The sequence below is a fragment of the Notolepis coatsorum genome, assembly GCF_963971535.1.
Source record: "Notolepis coatsorum genome assembly, chromosome: 20".
NCBI lineage: Eukaryota > Metazoa > Chordata > Actinopteri > Aulopiformes > Paralepididae > Notolepis > Notolepis coatsorum.
The window spans coordinates 15,770,552-15,789,605 of record NC_140184.1 but is presented as its reverse complement, the minus strand read 5'-3'; the positions used below and the strand labels follow the sequence as shown (position 1 = coordinate 15,789,605).

Here is a 19,054-nt window from a genome sequence, read left to right as displayed (position 1 = left end):
TTAGCTCTTATGTCATGTTCAGGTTGGGATTCCTTTCCAACTTGGGATTCCTTTCCACCCCATTGAAAAGGAATCCCAACCTGAGCAAGAGCAAAATGGCTCCCGTGTGAATATGGTCGATAGGGCAGGGAATGTGAATAAAGAAAATACCACCTGTGTAGCTGAGGGGCTACACACCCCGGACTGTATTAAAGATTGTTTAGATTAAACCACTACTAAATATTATTACTTGCCAGACAGTACAGTTAGATAAATATGGCAGACACTCAATTGACGGCACGGGGACAAGGATATCAAGTTTACAGTATTTTAATAGTCATATCACTATACAACTGAATTATTACGTTGCTCTTTTAATAGTAGAATGTCAGAGTATCAAAGTCAGGGGGAATGAATATTTCCTAGGTTAAGAATACTCGACCGGAGCTCTGCAGGGAGTGAGAGAAGGCGATACAGGGCAAAGCATGGTGGGTAGCTGGAGACGATGATTTCCCCTGTGGAGTTGTAAGCTCCGGAGGAATTGAAGAATAGTCGGATAATCCTGTGGTCACTGAAGAAAAGAGGGTCTCGTACGGATCCAGTCCTTGTAATCCAAGTGCCCGATAGCAGGGTTAATAGCTCTTAATCCAAAGCCCGATGGCAGAGATGGTAGCTAGCTAGCTTCGTTTGTACTGGAAGCTAGCCCGATGACGGTCTTCAGGGAGTAGTTAGATCCAAACTCCGATGGTCTTAACTATACGCTTCTCCACGTTACTTCGCTTACACAAGTCACTATACTGCGCCAATAATGGCTCTACAATATTATGGTCGTATCTAAGTAGCTACTAGCTATCCGTAACGATACACCGCGGGTAGGTCTGTGTACAACGGTACCGAACGTATTACAATCTCGCTCGGCTGCTTCTCCTGTTCTGCTACTGCCGACTCATTACTTCCACTGCTCACATGTTCACTCGTTCTGCACACTCGTTACTGTGTTCTCGTTTCTCTGCTTACTGCTGCTTGCGCCATCTACAATATATATACTCAGACTGATTTCTAGAGCGCAGCCGAATTACCTGTCCGGAATCAATGCGCCTGCTATGGGCATGTCTGAACTTGCCCGGACACGTCTTTGAACTTGTCTGAGGGGCGCGTCTGCTGGCGCCTCCAATGTCAAGGGCGGTGCCCAATGAGGCGAGCGAATAATACTATGATGCAAACGGAAGCTTAAAGGTATATAGCTTATATATATAAACAATATACAAGTTATACAAAATAATAAACGCAGGTTCTCAGTGTTAATCTGGCCCTTCAGAACAACCTGACTAGATTGTTTATGGGAATTAATGAGAGCATGAAGCTTTCTCTGGATTGCATCACCATTTTGATCATTATTAAGATAAGATAGTGATCCCCTTGTGGAGATTCGTGAATTTTGACTTTGTCATGGCTATTAACCACATCAGGCAAAGCACATCAATTATTAAACCAAGTTTCCCCTTGGCCTGTAGTTTCTGCTGCTTGAACTAAACATCTTTGGCCAATCAGTGACTTTAATGTATCAGTTGGCATCATGCACCATAGGAACCTTGATATGGATTTTAAAGCCACTATTGGCCCCTTTGAGTGAAATAAGGAATAATTAGTGGTAGGTTCGTTAATCCAAAATGATCATGTTGTCATAATTATCTCAAATAAATAGGTTGGTAGAGGCATCTCTTACCTTCTGGGGTAAACAAAAAGCCACAGACAGACATCCTCTCAGAGATTTCCAAACAGAATTCTCTTGAAAGTCCAACTGCTTATCAAAAAAGCTGGAAATGTCTGAACGTGAGAAAACCATTGAATATCACCGAAATAACATCAGAGATATACTTCTTGTGAACACAACTGACATGCAAATTAAAGTGAAATTATTTATTATTGTCTACCACTGCTAAACACACCAGTGATCAAGATAAGTATAACAATGTGACTTTGAAAGGGACACTACTGCCAAAGAGTAGATGTTAATTTCACTGATTTTAAACAGTTGTTCTCTCTCTACTTTGTGTGTTTCACATGTAAACATAACATGCTAAACAGCCTCTGCCACACTCACCGTGTTCACAGACTATTCTCAAGCAACTAGACAGCCCACATAGCAACACATCGCCTCTCACATAACAAGGCATGGTAGCCGAGAGATTATCAGATTACACATCTGTATTGTGCTGAGATATGGAGATACAATGGTAAATGGTGCATTTATATAGTGATTTTTATCCAAAGCACTTTACAATTTGTTCCTAACATTTTACCCATTCACTCACACATTCACACAACGACGGCGGAGGCCATGCAAGGTGCCAACCTGCTCATCAGCAAGTATAGGACCCTCATTTTCAATGACACCAAGGATACATGATGGCATCATAAATTATAAAACATTCAATCGTTATAAAGTAAAACAATAAATTGTACAATCAAGGACAGTATAATAATAATAATAAACTGTATTTGTATAGCACCTTTCATAGAAGAATTGCAGCTCAAAGTGCTTCACAGCAGTAAAAAATACAGGGATTAATGATCGAGAGTAATGCATAAAGTGCAGACATACGATTAGGCATGAAATAAGCATAAAATGACCATAAAATAGACAGCAGCAAAATAGACAAAGTCAAGTATGGTAGCAAATAAATAAAACAATGGGACAGTTGTAGGTCAAGGAAAGCAATTACAAGTTGGCAATGGTTATTAAAATACAAATTGAAAGTGCCCCATGTGAGACAAGAGTACTCAAGGTCAGTTTCCAAGAGATTGCATGATACCATTGCATCAACACAAAAAGCAGTCTTTCCAAGTTCAGTTCTGGCACGGGATGCCTGAAGAACCAGACAGTCACTGGAGTGCGTCACGCCTGGACCAGTATTCTAGTGGAACTTAGATGAGATATAAGGTGGTAATTTACAGAGGAGGGCTTTATAAATATACAGGTACCAATGGTTAGCATGACTGTCAACCATAAAGAATACAGTGGTGAGTGTTGTGGAGGCTGAGTGTGGAGTCTGGGTGTAGAGGCTGCGAGTGGAGGCTGGGTGTAGATGCTGAGTGTAGAGGCCTGAGTGGAGGCTGAGAGTGGAGCCTGAGTGTGGAGGCTGAGTGTGGAGGCCTGAGTGTGGAGGCTGAGTGTGGAGGCTGAGTGTAGAGGCTGAGTTTGGAGGCTGAGTGGAGGCTGAGAGTGGAGCCTGAGTGTGAAGGCTGAGTGTGGAGGCCTGAGTGTGGAGGCTGAGTGTGGAGGCCTGAGTGTGGAGGCTGAGTGTGGAGGCTGAGTGTGGAGGCTGAGTGTAGAGGCTGAGTGTGGAGGCTGAGTGTGGAGGCTGAGTGTGGAGGCTGAGTGTAGAGGCTGAGTGTGGAGGCTGAGTGTGGAGGCTGAGTGTGGAGGTTGAGTGTGGAGGCTGAGTGTAGAGGCTGAGTGTGGAGGCTGAGTGTAGAGGCTGAGTGTGGAGGCTGAGTGTAGAGGCTGAGTGTGGAGGCTGAGTGTGGAGGCTGAGTGTGGAGGCTGAGTGTGGAGGCTGAGTGTAGAGGCTGAGTGTGGAGGCTGAGTGTAGAGGCCTGTGTTTAGAGGCCTGAGTGTGGAGGCTGAGTGTGGAGGCTGAGTGTGGAGGCTGAGTGTAGAGGCTGAGTGTGGAGGCTGAGTGTAGAGGCCTGTGTTTAGAGGCCTGAGTGTGGAGGCTGAGGGCTAGATCCACAAAGAATGGATTGCACGGAGCAAGTTGCACCCTTACCCTTACTTAAATGGGGGACCCTGATGTAAACAAGACGAAAGTCTTTCCCTGGTCTGCATCGCCTGTACGTTAATGCCAAGCAAGCAGTGCAAAAATGCTTCCGCATTCGTCACCGCACGCTAGTGCGGTAAAGCGCCCTTCTTTTCAGACAAATGCTACCGTGCGTGCACCGGCGGCGGCGTGCTCGCTCAGGTGCGTGCGTGCGCCGGCGTGCTCGCGCGAGGTGCCCGCGCATGCGACACGAGCGGAGCTCAATATATATAAGTCACCGCCCCATATTCAGTATCTACCAATAGCTCAATTGGCAAGGACACATGGCTGTGGATCCTATGGCTTGTTTGCTGGCGAGTTCGAATCCCATCGAAAATATTTTTTAACATGATTTTTTTTTAACGTGTATTCTTTCGCCGATTAAGGTTAGGCATTGTTTCGGAGTTGGTTAAGGTTAGAACGGTTAAGTTTAGGCGCTGTTAAGGAGCTGGTTAAGGTTAGAGTTTGTCAAAGAGAATGGCAATATAATTTCTATGGTTAAGGTTAAGGTTAGGCATTGTTTCGGAGTTGGTTAAGGTTAGAACGGTTAAGTTTAGGCGTTGTTAAGGAGCTGGTTAAGGTTAGAGTTTGTCAAAGAGAATGGCAATAGACAGCCTATTTCCGCGCGACCTGGGCGCTGGGCGGCGGAAAATGAAAGGCGCATTACTGCATGCCACTACGGTAAATTTTTGCACTGCTTGCTTGGCATAAAGCTACACGCGTCTGCATCCCCTTAACAATTATGTGTATTGAGCTGTACTGTATTGTACCCATTCTGCAATCTGTTAATAAAACTTTCATTCAATCAATCAATCTGCACAGTGATTGATTGAATGAAAATTGTATTAACAGATTGCAGAATGGGTACAATACAGTTCAGGTACCAGTCGGGTACCAGTATCAATTCACAGGTACCGGTACCGGTACCGGTTCAAATGTGAACGGTACCCAACCCTACGAGGCTCATTTGCATAGAAAGGGGAACATGTTCCGGCCATATTACCTCATTTAGATACGCACAAAGAGCACCGGACGCAATACTGATGGAACGCAGTTACCACCTCATTCACCCGTTGCGCCTCCTCTGTGAATAGCAAACTGTGTTTCAGAGCTATTTGTGCCGGTTTAGCGTCAGAAAAAGCAGCGCAATCCCTTTGTGAATTCGCCCCAGAGTCTTTTATTAATTTCAAACAGTTGCTGCTGGTGACATAATGTATCATCATGTCCTGTGTGCCCCTTGATTTCCCCAGGAATGTACTACCAGACACCACTGTTTAGAACAGCAAATATAAACGCATTCACAAACTGGGTTTAGGCAGAATCACTATCGTGTTACATCAACTGGCAATAGAGAGTGGCAAGATAGACATTTATATGGAAATCTTCAAGATTATCACTTAAACATTTGATTTAATTAAAGTAAACTGTAGTCTACTGGCCTATTTTCTAACATCATGTAACCATCTCAAAGTGAAAAATAGAATCATAGGTTATATTTCAATTAGACTTTTTTTAGACCTTTTTAGACCTCGATTAGTCGAATACAGGGCCGTATCTACACCAAGCACTGTACTGGGGCACAGGGGGGCACCTAGGGATGCCAAGCGGGCGCGCTCAAGATTTATCTCTTTGCCGGTTTTGGGCGGTTTTTGGGCGAAAATGGGCAGATTTTGTAACGTTTCTTTTACTTTATTTCGGTTTTAGGGTTAGGGTTAGGTTAGATGCATCCATCTGTATGGAGAATGGGAGGGGTTTGTCTGATATTAAGGCCTTGAGAACATCACCCACTGCCTTTGGAGCAAGGATGTCTTTGACCAGAGCCTCTGCCTTTGTTCTTCCTAAAGTAAATTTTTTCACTATTTCGGAATCATGTAGACTTTTCTTTTCTTTTTCTTTTTAGCTTGTTTTTTTTTTATCATTTTTGAAACTTTTTTGATGCTTCGTCTCAAAATGGCGTTTCCCACCTGACGTTCGGCAAACTACATTTTCTAAACATAAGTACACACAGCACGGTCCTTCTGACACACAAACCCGTAGTCGTCTGTCCACGAGGGCTGGAATGCACAAATTTCCTTTGCTTTAACTTTCTTAGCTGGCGGGGTTGCCATCATACAGAATGCAACCGCGGCACTGTGTGATTACCTGGGAACTGCGCGAGGGCGCGGGAGGCCAGCTGACTGCTGACAGCTGAGCACCATGGTATGTACCATGTATTAGCTGTCATAGGGGTGTGCAAAACAGTCGACTTACAAAAAAGAACCTGTTGGAGGATTTCAACAAGATAAATGCGACAACAGTGCAAAATATTTCACTATAATATTTTAAAGCGAAGTAAAAAAATATATATATAATAATAATAATTATTATTTTTCTGGGGAAATTTTTACTGGGGCACAACTGATCAATACTGGGGCACGTGCCCCAGTAAAAGTGGTCTAAATACGCCGATGGTCGAATAGTCGACTAATCGATCGAAAGGAGCCGTAGTCGACTGCCAACCTCTTAGTCGAATGCAAACAACAACAAAAAAGATACAAATGATTATTATTATTATTATCATTTTTATTTTTTAATCATTCTTTCCAAAAGCAAAGAGGCCTAGAAGCGTGGCTAACGCTAATGACGCACATACCAGCGAGGCTAACTGGCTAAGAAAAGGGGCACAGAGGCACTGAAAGAGGATTTCACACACTAGACCAGGGGTGGCCAACCCGCGGCTCGCGAGCCGCATGCGGCTCTTTTCCCGTCAATGTGCGGCTCTTCCATCCATATTTTTTTTTTTTTTTTTTTTACTTTTTTTTTTTATGTCAGTCATTCCATAAGGACGTAGAATAAACATTTACATTTTTTTTTTAAATGGTCCATTTGCATGTTCTTGGTATCTGAATCTAGGGACATATATGGATCAGAGTCAGAAATAGTGTGTCTGTTACTAGGCTTGAGTAAATTGTAATGAACCAAAGGAGAATATCAATTCTATTTAAAAAAATTGTTATCTTTGACTGTAAATAACACCATGCTAAAATTGACCAGACCTGAAAAAATCTAAGCAAATGAATAAAGAGAAGATGATTAAACAGAAGGTTTTGTAGATACAGTACTGAATTCTGCCATCTTTTTTATAATGTAAATTTCTCCACCATTTTTCATCATATTGCAACACCGTTTTTTGCAAGACGTTCACAGAAAGGTAGAGAAACTAACTGCGTTCTTTTTTATGGCAATAACGTTCAGGTTTGTGGGAGATAATCCCAAAAAATAAGAGAAATTAAAAAGTAAATCCAGAAGTCAGATGATTGACAGGGGCTGGTGTGAGCTGGGTAGGGTAGTTTTTCGAAATTTGAAAGCCCTGAGTCTCTTCCTTCAAAAGACTACACTCACTTTTGGCTGTGCCACTTCCTCCGGTCAATATGCGCCGGTTTCCGACTCAATGCCCTGAGATTTCTATAATCTTATATTTCACTAATAACAGTTAAAATAATTGGTAAACAAACATAATGCTGAAAATATACACTTTTACTGTATATCTCGGGCTTAAGAGGTTAACCCTGTGAGGCCCAAATTAAAAAGAAATTAGCAACTTCAGAGGCCAGAGGGTGGGACATATAAACACATTTACTATCAAATAGCATTGTGAGGCTGAACAACAGGACCAATTGACTATACATGTGCTTAAAGGGGAACTATCTTATAAATGGCTTTTTTCAGTGTTTACCATAGCTATGTGGACTTATATTAATAGGATATATGTCTCTAATTCTCATATTGGCGAATTCTTCCAATTCTCCTCTCACAATATTCACCCTCACTGAACTGAGTCATCTGAAAATGTGCATATCTGTGATGTCAGAGATTTCTCAGCTGCATAATAATGTGGCAGTTGATGTGGCAGTTGGCACCAGGCCACACAGTGGTTGGAGCCCAGCCTCAAAACGGCTTAAGATCTTGAGGTAGAAAAATGCGGTTTTTAGTACTTGATTAGAAATACAAAACAATGCATTTTTTTTGAAAAAAACCTAGGTGTTCCATAGACTCACAGGAATTGTGTAAAAGTGCCCAAATAGTGAAAGAAATAGTAAAATAGTTCCCCTTTAACATTTTTTAAATAAACATAATTTTTTTAAATGGCTAAAAGTGATTTTGTAATTTTGCAACCGTGGGTCTCACAGGGTACTTTTAACCCTGTGAGGCCCAAATAAAAAAGACATTAGCAACTTCAGAGGCCAGAGGGTGAGACCTATAAACACATGAAGGGTGCCGTGACTGAAAAAAAAGTTGAGAAACGCTGGTATATGGTGTGGCTCTTTGTGGTACCACAGTAATTTTTGTGGCTCTTAGTCTCTGACTGGTTGGCCACCCCTGCACTAGACATATCAAGATGTATCCATCAGTGGACCAATTGCATGCTTTCGCAGAGGACAAGAAGCCTTCAGTCGGCTTCTTCACACATTAAAATTTTTTTAAATAAGAAAGATTTTCTTTTTTGCATTTGGGGGGTAGTCGACTACAGTACCAGTCGACTATCGGCACATTTCGGCCAATCAAAGTCGACTATACAAATCCTTAGTCGGGGACAGGCCTAATCGGTAGAGTCCTTCTTTGCACATTCCATGCGGTTCCTCATACTGGCTCCAGCTAGTTAGCCACAGACCAATGCAAAGTCATTGGGGTCGAGCTCTTGTCTCTATAGACTGACTGAAGCTCAGTGAAATCTACTCCACAGGGCAGGTGCAACACAAAGTCGTTTTCAATGAGCTACAGTCACCTTGCACAGTTTCTAGTGAGGGAAACAGTGAAATAAAACTATTCCCCCTTCTTCTGGGGGTCCTCAGACTCCTGAAAACCACTAGTGCATAGGCCTACACAAGAGCAGCAAGTAATGTATGTGTATGTGCCATGAAGAGCACAGTGTAATGTATGTGTCATGTAGAGCACAGTGTAATGTATGTGTATGTGCCATGTAGAGCACCATGTAATGTGTGTATGTGTCATGTAGAGCAGGGGTTCTCAATCTTTCTGCTGCCAAGGCACCCCTGTGTTCAATAAAATATTCCAGGGCACCCCTACATACGATAAAGACTTTTCCGGTCCTGTCTTTTTTGCTACAATGATGTCAAAAGTGCTTGCTTTCAAAATAATGTTTATTTAAGAAACCGGGAAACACATTTGTGTGTATATGCAGGCTATATAATGCATTATTAACAGGTGTTTCAGGTCTAAATGGCGTAGTACTGTTGACATTACACTGCTTGTAGTAGTAAATCAAATAGCATATTTTTAGCATCTTTAAATAAAATTACAGACAATTATTATAAAATAATATTACACTCTGTTGCAGCTGCACTGTTTTCCATGAAAATACCATATTTGGATACGTTTGACCATTTCTCAAAATCTGAAAATCATGTATTTTTTTTAAATATAGAAAAGGATCACTAAAGTGCTATCTTTATAGCACTTTAGTGATAATTGTCTCTAATCCAAAAAGAATTAAAAAAAAAGAATTTTTATTTTAATTTTTTTTTATATCAAGGCACCCCTGGCAGCTCTCTGAGGCACCCTAGGGTGCCGCGGCACCCCTGTTGAGAACCGCTGATGTAGAGCACAATGTAATGTATGTGTTATGTAGAGCACAGTGTAATGTGTGTGTATGTGTCATTTAGACTAGAGCACCATGTACTGTATATATATATTGGAGGCTGAGGAAGGAGGAGTAATGGGGAGGCTGTTGTCTGGGGCAGGGGTTATACCCGTGTGTTCCTAGTAGTGTAGTCGATTATATAAGTGCAGTGGAAGTGGAACAGGTGGTGAGATGATGTGCAGGTTAATGGAGGCAGGGGACTAGGAGAGGGGACTGGTACCAGCTACACTATAAGGGGACAGGCTGCAGGGTCAAGGTCCCCAGACGCACAGTATGGTACAGGAGAATTAGGACGGTGGGTAGGAGGATGCATACTATTTTAAATCTGGATTTGAAGACTAGTAGTACCCTAGCATAATAATAATCAAAATAAACAATACGCTGCTATGGTATAAGTAGTAGGGATGCTCGATATTGGCTTTTTTACCGATACCGATATAACGATATTGTCCAACTCTTAATTTCCGATACCGATATCAACCGATACCGATATATGCAGGGTCCCCCCCCCCCCCCCCCCCAAAACGGAATAATTTCAGGTAATTAACATTACATATCTCTTGTTGTGTGAGAACTGGGGTCTGGAGCACAGCCCAATTGCTGAATACATGAGAAGAGATAGGAACGGTTTCAAGGGTGTTTAATGTCAAATGAGCAACACAGGAATTGGGGGGAATAGAACGGGGTTATGTTCTGTCTTGTGGCTGCCGTGGCGGCAGTGAGCGAGCAAGCGGTCCTGGTGCTTGTCTTGGAAGCTGCTGTGTTGCAGCGGGAGAACAAGTGTTCCTCTTCGGGGACAGGTGACGTCCAGGCAGGGACGGCGGTCCTTTGGGGCACAGGCGAGAAACAGGTTAGAGTAAATACACGGTTGGTATCTAGCAGAGCTTTCGGCAGAGACGTCGTACCTGGGCAGTGGTAATTAATACCACGACAGCTTCTGGTCAGCGTCGAGGTGTAGAAGTAGTCCCCCCATCAGGGAAGGATTGAGTGCAGCTGTGGAGAGTGGGGTGCCTGACCGCATGCGAATTAGGGGGATGAAATACAGCTGGGCGTATGAGGGTAAAGGAAGGGGTGACTGGAGAAGGAGAGGATGAGGAGGAGTGTGCAGTGGATGGAGAGGGGGATGAAGAGGAGCGTGTGAAGGACGTGAGGGGAAAAGGAGGGGGAGTGAAGTAGGCCTGTGCTGTGATTATGGAATTAACACAACATTATGCATACTTTTGACAATAAATAAAATCAGAATTTGTTCTTACTTGCTTGCATAAAGGTTATAGAAATGTAAAAAATAAAAAATAAATAAAAATTGAAAACCGATACAGATATTTTCCGATATCACATTTTAATGCCGATATCAGCCGATAATATCGGTAGGCCGATAATATCGGACATCCCTAATAGGTAGTGCAATGGTGCTTTGCTCTTTTCCTTTTATCTTACTTTATTTTCATAGCTATTCTTCTGAAACATTTCCATGTATCAAATATTTACATCCAATGGTTTTGTCTCCTTCCCTGTCTTCCTACTCCTCCCTCTGTCTCACCCTGTTTCCTCCCTCTGTCTCACCCTGTCTCCTCCCTCTGTCTCCTCCCTCTGTCTCACCCTGTATCCTCCCTCTGTCTCACCCTGTATCCTCCCTCTGTCTCACCCTGTCTCCTCCCTCTGTCTCACCCTGTATCCTCCCTCTGTCTCACCCTGTATCCTCCCTCTGTCTCACCCTGTCTTCTCCCTCTGTCTCACCCTGTATTCTCCCTCTGCCTCACCCTTTATCCTCCCTCTGTCTCACCCTGTCTCCTCCCTCTGTCTCACCTTGTTTCCTCCCTCTGTCTCACCCTGTATCCTCCCTCTGTCTCACCCTGTCTCCTCCCTCTGTCTCCTCCCTCTGTCTCACACTGTCTCCTCCATCTGTCTCCTCCCTCTGTCTCCTTCATACTCATCCCTCTGTCTCCTTCATACTCCTCCCTCAGTCTGTCTCCTCCCCCTGTCTCCCTCATACTCCTCCCTCTGTCTCCTCCATACTCCTCCCTCTGTCTCCTCCATACTCCTCCCTCTGTCTCCTCCATACGTTTCCTTCCTCTGTCTCCTCCATACTCCTCCCTCTGTCTCCTCCATGCTCCTCCCTCTGTCTCCTCCATACGTTTCCTTCCTCTGTCTCCTCCATACTCCTCCCTCTGTCTCCTCCATACTCCTCCCTCTGTCTCCTCCATACGTTTCCTACCTATGTCTCCTCCATACTCCTCCCTCTGTCTCCTCCATACTCCTCCCTCTGTCTCCTCCATACTCCTCCCTCTGTCTCCCCCCTACTCCTCCCTCTGTCTCCCCCATACTCCCACCCATAATCCCACCTCTTTCTCACCCACCTTCTTCCTCTTCTTCTTCCAACCTCTGTCCAGACGGCCAAAACGGTGTTGCTGGTGGTCACAGCCTTCCTGATCTGCTGGATGCCCCACCACATCATCGCCATGTGGGTGGAGTTTGGCACCTTCCCCCTGAACGACGCCTCCTTCGCCTTCCGCATAATCTCCCACATCCTGTCCTACGGCAACTCCTGCGTCAACCCCATTCTCTACGCCTTCCTGTCTGAGAACTTTCGCAAGGCCTGCCACCAGGTCTTCACCTGCCGCCTCCTCTCCACGAAGCCCCCCGCTGAGAAAGTGGTACGCATGCGCATGGAGAACATCTCGAGCACGCACACCAGCAGCATTTGAAAGGTTTCTTTTGTAAAAGTGTTGATAATGGACATACGGGGAGGAAAAGTCCCAAGAAGCAAGGCGCTTGTTGGCTTCTCAAGAACCTTGTTAGGATATCAGAATGACGGATCACCGCTTTAAATCCCTATAATCACCAACAGCTCCAGTGGGAGCGCCTCGCCGCTGTGGTTGTACAGGGGCAGTTGCCAAGTGTTTAACCTTCTCACCCCCTGAAACTACTTCCCCAAAGCTACCGTTGTAAATAAAATGAAAAATGTAGTCAACTGCCCTGGTTAAATATACAGGTTAGAGCAGAGAAGCAGAAGGGAAGCAAGTCCAGTAACTTCAATAGACTTTCTCTGTAGTCTAATGGAACATTGCTGACTTTGAACAATGTTGACAGGAGGAGCAAAGGCTACTGCTACTCAGTGAGACGCAGCACGGTGTAACAGGGAAATAATTAACCATCAAAGGTGCAGCTTTGTCAGTCCATTTTTGGAGATTAAACATAGCTCTGTGATCTATGCTCTGTTAATTTGATGTTCAAATCAGAAGCTGTTCACAATTGAATACTTAACATACTTAATATATATGAATGGAGTGTTTTGTGTCCATAATGATATTTGCATGAGAGATAATACAAGATGAGGTATATTCATCTTCAGAAGTACATTATTGTGAACTTAACTTAACTTAAATGTGTTTCTTCCATGCATTACCAAAATAGTATTTATTGATTGTCGATTGACTTTTATCCTGTGGTTCTGAATTTTAAGTACGTACCTTATCAAATAATTAACCGAACACGTTATAGCAGTAGGCTCACAATTCCTGATGACTGGGTTGAAAAGGTGAAATTATGTCAAGTTGATTTGCGGAGTGGACCAGTAGGTCTGTCTGAGACAGACAAATGTGCAAATGGATATAACTCCAAATAAGCATGGTCATTTGTGCATTATGCTTGTACTGTTTCATCTCCTTTGTTTGACAGAGAAGGAAGAGGATAAGAGAGGGGAGTTCATACGTATAATGTTCCCTTCTGACGAAATAAACAATAACATCGGAGAGCTTTCATCAGAGGATATGAGGAATTCGAAAGACAATGCACACCCTACTCAACTATGGATGGCCCACATAGCCACTACTACTACTACTACTACTACTACTACTACTACTACTACTACTACTACTACTACTACTACTACTACTACTACTACTACTACTACTGATACCGCTAAACTACACAAGCATGCATAGATGCAAAAAAAAGAAAAAGCACAGCCCTTGTTGGACTGCAATGCTCTCCTGCTATTGGTTATTCTGAGTGTGGTGTTTGTGTCTTAATGTTTAGAGAAGGTGATCATCCAGAGGAACCCTCTGCTGTCTGTTTATTTAGTCTGTGCTGTATGTTGCACTCTCTGGATTGGATACAAGGCCATTTGTGTGGTGGTTTTGTTTTGCCTCTTGGAGGCAACAGAACCGCTGTGTGTTGTGAACCACATGCTTAATCGATGACACTCTGCCCCCTGACTTGCTTTCTTGGCTTTAAGAAATCAAGATCTTTGATCAGGGAGTCAAGTATTATTTTGTAAATAAATTCAAATCATGAAAAGCGATGTCATACCTACCTTTCCCCTTTTAACATATTGGTTGATTGTTTGGACCTGTATTGCTATTTCAATTTGAGCAGACTTTCCCAATTTGAAAAGGCCTGACAACTATATCATAGACAGCATTGTTACAAGTCCAAAATGAATCTAACAACCAAGTGATGGCTTTTATGTCACTCACTTAATTGTTGGCTCAAATAATACCAAACGTGATAGCATCAGTGTTTCACAAGTTATTTATCAAGGATTTACAGTAGTTACAGTATATGTCAATACCATCTAGTTGCTGAAAGCCCCTTCCACCAGTTAAAGGAACACGCCAACCTTTTGGGAAATTTGCTTATTTGCCATCTACCCCGGAGTTAGACAAGTAGATACATATCCTTTTCTTCTCTGTGCATGCAATATGAGTAGGGAACACCCGCACCGTTAGCCTAGCTTAGCATCATTCACTGGAAGTAGGTTCCTCTATGTAGCCTAGTTCCCAACACTCATGAAATACACTCCAAATACAACTCCAAAACGTTCCTTTAAACATGTTGTGACTTTACCACGTGAACATTTTTTTAAATAAATTTGTTTTCTAAGCAGATGCATACTATTTTTTTTACTAACTACACGAATCATGTCTCTGTGTGTTGTAAAAAGATCCCAACACACCAACAGAAATAATCAAGAACCAGCGCGTTTGCTCAGAGAATTTTGCACAAGATGACTATTATGAAAAAATGGAACTTAGAAACCGAACCATTTTTTGTATCTACTTTTTTCTCCTCCTTTTTCTGTGATTTTTCTCCCCATCCCAATTGACCTCTCGTGCCAATTCTCCCTGTCCTGTCCTGTCCTGATCGTTGCTCGCATATGCCCCCCACTCGCCGGTTGTAGGGAGGATAGAAGCCTTGCATCTGTCCCCTCCGATACATGTGGAGGCAGCCTGTCACATCTTTTTACCTGCCAGCACGGACTCTCATTTGGCGAGGAGTAACGTGTAGGAGGCTCACACTGCCCCCGCCATTTTGCTGACTTTGCTGTGCAGGCGCCCCAACCGACCTGTAGGAGTCGCTGTTCACAACGGCCAGACTACCACCCTTTGAATTCCCACCCGCTAACTCTGCCAATTGAGTTAGTATGACGGCCGGCCCAAGCCGGAGGCAACGCCGACAGCCGGATTCGAACCCGGTGTCTCTTGCGTTGGTGACGAGCGCAATGTCCGCTGCGCCACCCAGCCGCACCATGAGACTTTTTCTGAAGGATATGGCCATCCCATCCATCGGCATCGCACAGAGAGGAGAAAGTGAAACACTGCCAACCATGGCTGTGGTAAGTGTACTGTTATGTTTTTAGATGGAAGGCTGTATAGTGTATTCCATCTAACGTTAGCTATTTGTGAGACTTGATGAACAGGACGTAACTTTGCTGGACTATCCTAGTATAATCGTCAGCGGTCCCTGCATCCCCTTTGAGGGCTACGTTCGCTTGCCCAGTTAGCTAGCTGACTGGCATTACATGTAACACCAAAAACATTAGGCTACTCGTAAATTGGGTAACCTATTTTGTTTACTCAGGAGTTCAGGTTATATGAACAGGTCTATGACCAAAGAAAAGAGCATATAAGTGTCTTCATTGTTTAGCCACAGTATCTATAGTTACAACGGGGCTTTTGAGGTGATGCATGAAATGGGGTCCTATGTTCCCCGGGTTCTATGTTCCCCGCTTTTTCCAAAAAAAATTGTCCTATGTTCCCCCCCTCCCGAAATAAAGGTTCTATGCTCCCCGGTCCCGCCCGCTCCCGAACGCTCCTCCACAAAAAAAGGGTCCTATGTTCCCCGCTGAAATAAGGGTCCTATGTTCCCCGCTGAAATAAGGGTCCTATGTTCCCCGCATGCGAGTTGTGGATAATTGAGGATATATGCGAGTTACGTGAATACATGAAGCTTGCCCGGGGACACAAACCTTCAAAACGCATTAACAGCTCCGTCTTTTAATACACACTTATATCGTACAGTAACGTCAAATAAGATGTTGAAAGATAAAGGATAGTTGAGGATATATGCGAGTTACGTGAATACGTGAATATAGCTTGCCCGGGGACACAAACCTTCAATACGCCTTAACAGCTCCGTCTTTTAATACACACTTATATCGTACAGTAACGTCAAATAAGATGTTGAAAGATAAAGGATAGTTGAGGATATATGCGAGTTACGTGAATACGTGAATATAGCTTGCCCGGGGACACAAACCTTCAATACGCCTTAACAGCTCCGTCTTTTAATACACACTTATATCGTACAGTAACGTCAAATAAGATGTTGAAAGATAAAGGATAGTTGAGGATATATGCGAGTTACGTGAATACGTGAATATAGCTTGCCCGGGGACACAAACCTTCAATACGCCTTAACAGCTCCGTCTTTTAATACACACTTATATCGTACAGTAACGTCAAATAAGATATTGAAAGATAAAGGATGAAGTTACAAAGGGAAAAGGGCAAAAGCAATTACTCTTTGACAATGCTACAGCGCACAATAAAAAGAAAAGATCCAGGCGGAATTAAATATGCCATAGGAGTAGAAGGGTTTTAAACGGATGTCAAATCGGAGCAAAACAAGCTGAATCCGCTTCAAGAAGACGCATGACATTGGGTATATACTAATTACAACAAGACATTAATTAATTGCATTGTTACTGTTCACTGTGGTGCCGTCTTCGCCCGTCACAGTCATATTTAAGTAAGGATAGTTTGAATGACACTTCAGCACCAAGGCGCTGTCCACCACAAGCCAATAGTATCCAGCTGCACAGCCGGAGAGCAACGTTCTCAGGGCCGCGCTGTGACAACTTTACCTTCATAGGAAACTGCCTGCTTAAAATGGACCTCCAAGTGGTTCTTCAACTTACTCAACCTTGTTGGTTTGAATAAGGATGCATTGCAGAAAGGGCAATGAAAGTGCTGGCAGCATGTGATGCATCAAGGTTTACCATTTTTAATGGTGATATGCATCTAGAAAAATAAAGGGCCTAAGTGGCGGCTACGTGGCGTAGTGGGCAAGGCGCTCGCCACGAAATGCTGGAGACGCTGGGCTCGTCAGTTCGAGCCCAGCGCTCCACATTTGCTTTCAGTTTAGCTGGTCGTCCGTACTAATACACATTGGCCGTATTAGGGGGTGGGAAACTGATGGGTGGGGATCGGGCGTTGTGGACAGCGACTCCTACAGGTCGGTTGGTGTGCCTGCGCAGTAGAATCAGGAAGTGTCTGGGGCAGCGTGAGCCTCCCACGCGTTACTCCTCGCCACTGAGAGATCGAGCTGCGCAGGTGAAAAGATGCGACTGCTGTTACCTCAAGTACCGGAGGGGACTTGTGCTATGTATGACTTAGTCCACATTGCAGCCGGCTTGTGGGAGGCAAGAAACAGCGTCCGCGACAGGGGAGGGTTGAATTGGATGATACGAAATTGGGATGGGAGAAAAATATAGAAAATGGGAGAAAAAGTGGATAAAAAAAAAGGGCCTAATTGGTCAAATTGAACGTTCTTATATGATTCCACATTAGGGGTGGGGGAAAAAATTGATACGTAGTAGTATCGCAATTCTTTGCGTGGCGATACTGTATCGATACAGGGACGGCAAGTATCGATATTTAATTATTCATAAAAAAAATATGTGTATACATTTTTTTTCATTTCAATACCTGTAATAGTACAGTATTCCACACATGCACACATGTGCATTCAGTTAAGTTGGAATATGACTGTAATACAAACTGTTCAGTTTGTCAGGTACATGCAACACAGATTACAGTGTTTACATCGGTCTGCTTGAGAAAATACCATGTTCTGCAATAAAAATTATTGAAGTCAGATGAACAGACTGAACTTTATTTTATTAGATAAAACATGTTGACAAAGTTTTACTTTGCAGTTGAAAAAAGGTAATAAATCGCAATAAATCGCAATATATTTAGTATTGCAATACTATCGTATCGTGACTCAAGTATCGTGATAGTATCGTATTGTGAGGCCTCTGGTGATCCCCACCCCTATTCCACATACATAACTTTGACCACAAGACCACCTGACATACCCACATATAGCTCATAGTCTTATGCATATTGCACATAGTTCATGTATAATACTGTAAAATAGCTTAGACATATGCTACTTGCATAGAATAGTCATGTATAATAATGTATAATATTGCTGGCTGTACAATACTGCTGTACAATACTGCTATAGGCCTATAATACTGCTTTTCATATCCAGTATACACATATTTACATTAAACATAATATTCACCATTCCTTAATTACCATCATACCCACATAGACTGTAGTGTATACTGTATAGCATAGCAAAAGTATACCGTTACCTTATATTTATGTAAAGTAAGGCAATTGAAATATAACAGAACTTTAAACTACGTTAATGTTGGACTAACACTTTGTTTTGCAGGGCTGCAAGTTACTTAGGCTACAAAGTTTACGTTGAAGTTAGTGCCATTAGTACACAATAATTATTATATACACAATCCCTTGCGGCATCATATGGTTAATTTTGTTGTCAAATTCTCTTATATTTATATTAATTTGTAGTTATTCAAGTGTTAGTTATGCTAACGTAACGTTACTTACTTTAGATTGTTTTCGCTCATCCCTCACAGTCTCGTGCACAGAGACCAAGCTGCAATACTCCAACCAATTCAGCCATTGGGTGGGTGGCGGTGCTGAGCGGCCCTCACAGCGTGGCCCTCACAGCGCGGCCCTGAGAGCGTTGCTCTCCGGCTGTGCAGCTGGACCCTTCTCAAATAAGCATGAAAAAGACGTCACTCGCCACTTAAAGAAATCAAACGCGTGTATTTAACAACCTCAAAAACGCTTTATATTAACTTAATAAATAAACAAAAAAGGAAAAATCTACTTATGTCAACGAAAATGTCCAGTAGGCCTAACTAAATAACATACATCTCTGTTACACGCAAGCATGCAGCGTCTGATGGCCGAATCTGTCAGACGGCACTGGAGTAGATATACAGTACTGTTACATCCAGAACACACACACACATACACAATTACACAATTACACAATTACACATGTTGCACCATCTATCTACACCAGGGGTCTCAAACTCAATTTACCTGGGGGCCGCTGGAGGTAGAGTCTGGGTGAGGCTGGGCCGCATCAAATATTCCACAAAAAAACGGTTTCAAGTATTCAAAAAAACATGAATGGTTCTTCAGAACATAGGCTTCTCAGTGGTGTCAGTGGACTCATCCACAGCTATGGAAATGCACTGTGCATTTTTTTTTATTCTATCACAAAGCTGTTTAATCAA

General features: G+C 43.1%; 1 protein-coding gene across 1 annotated transcript in view; it reads left to right on the top strand.

Moving 5' to 3' along the window:
- galr1b (galanin receptor 1b) overlaps positions 1 to 12,128 on the top strand; it is a gene marked incomplete at both ends in the record, with an annotated part of 29,375 nt that extends 17,247 nt beyond the window's left edge. Inside the window, one exon of the mRNA XM_084337676.1 lies at positions 11,814 to 12,128. Coding sequence (XP_084193802.1) covers positions 11,814 to 12,128 — 315 coding nt within the window. The remainder of the gene's footprint in view (positions 1 to 11,813) is intronic.
- Between the last annotated feature and the right edge of the window lie 6,926 nt (positions 12,129 to 19,054).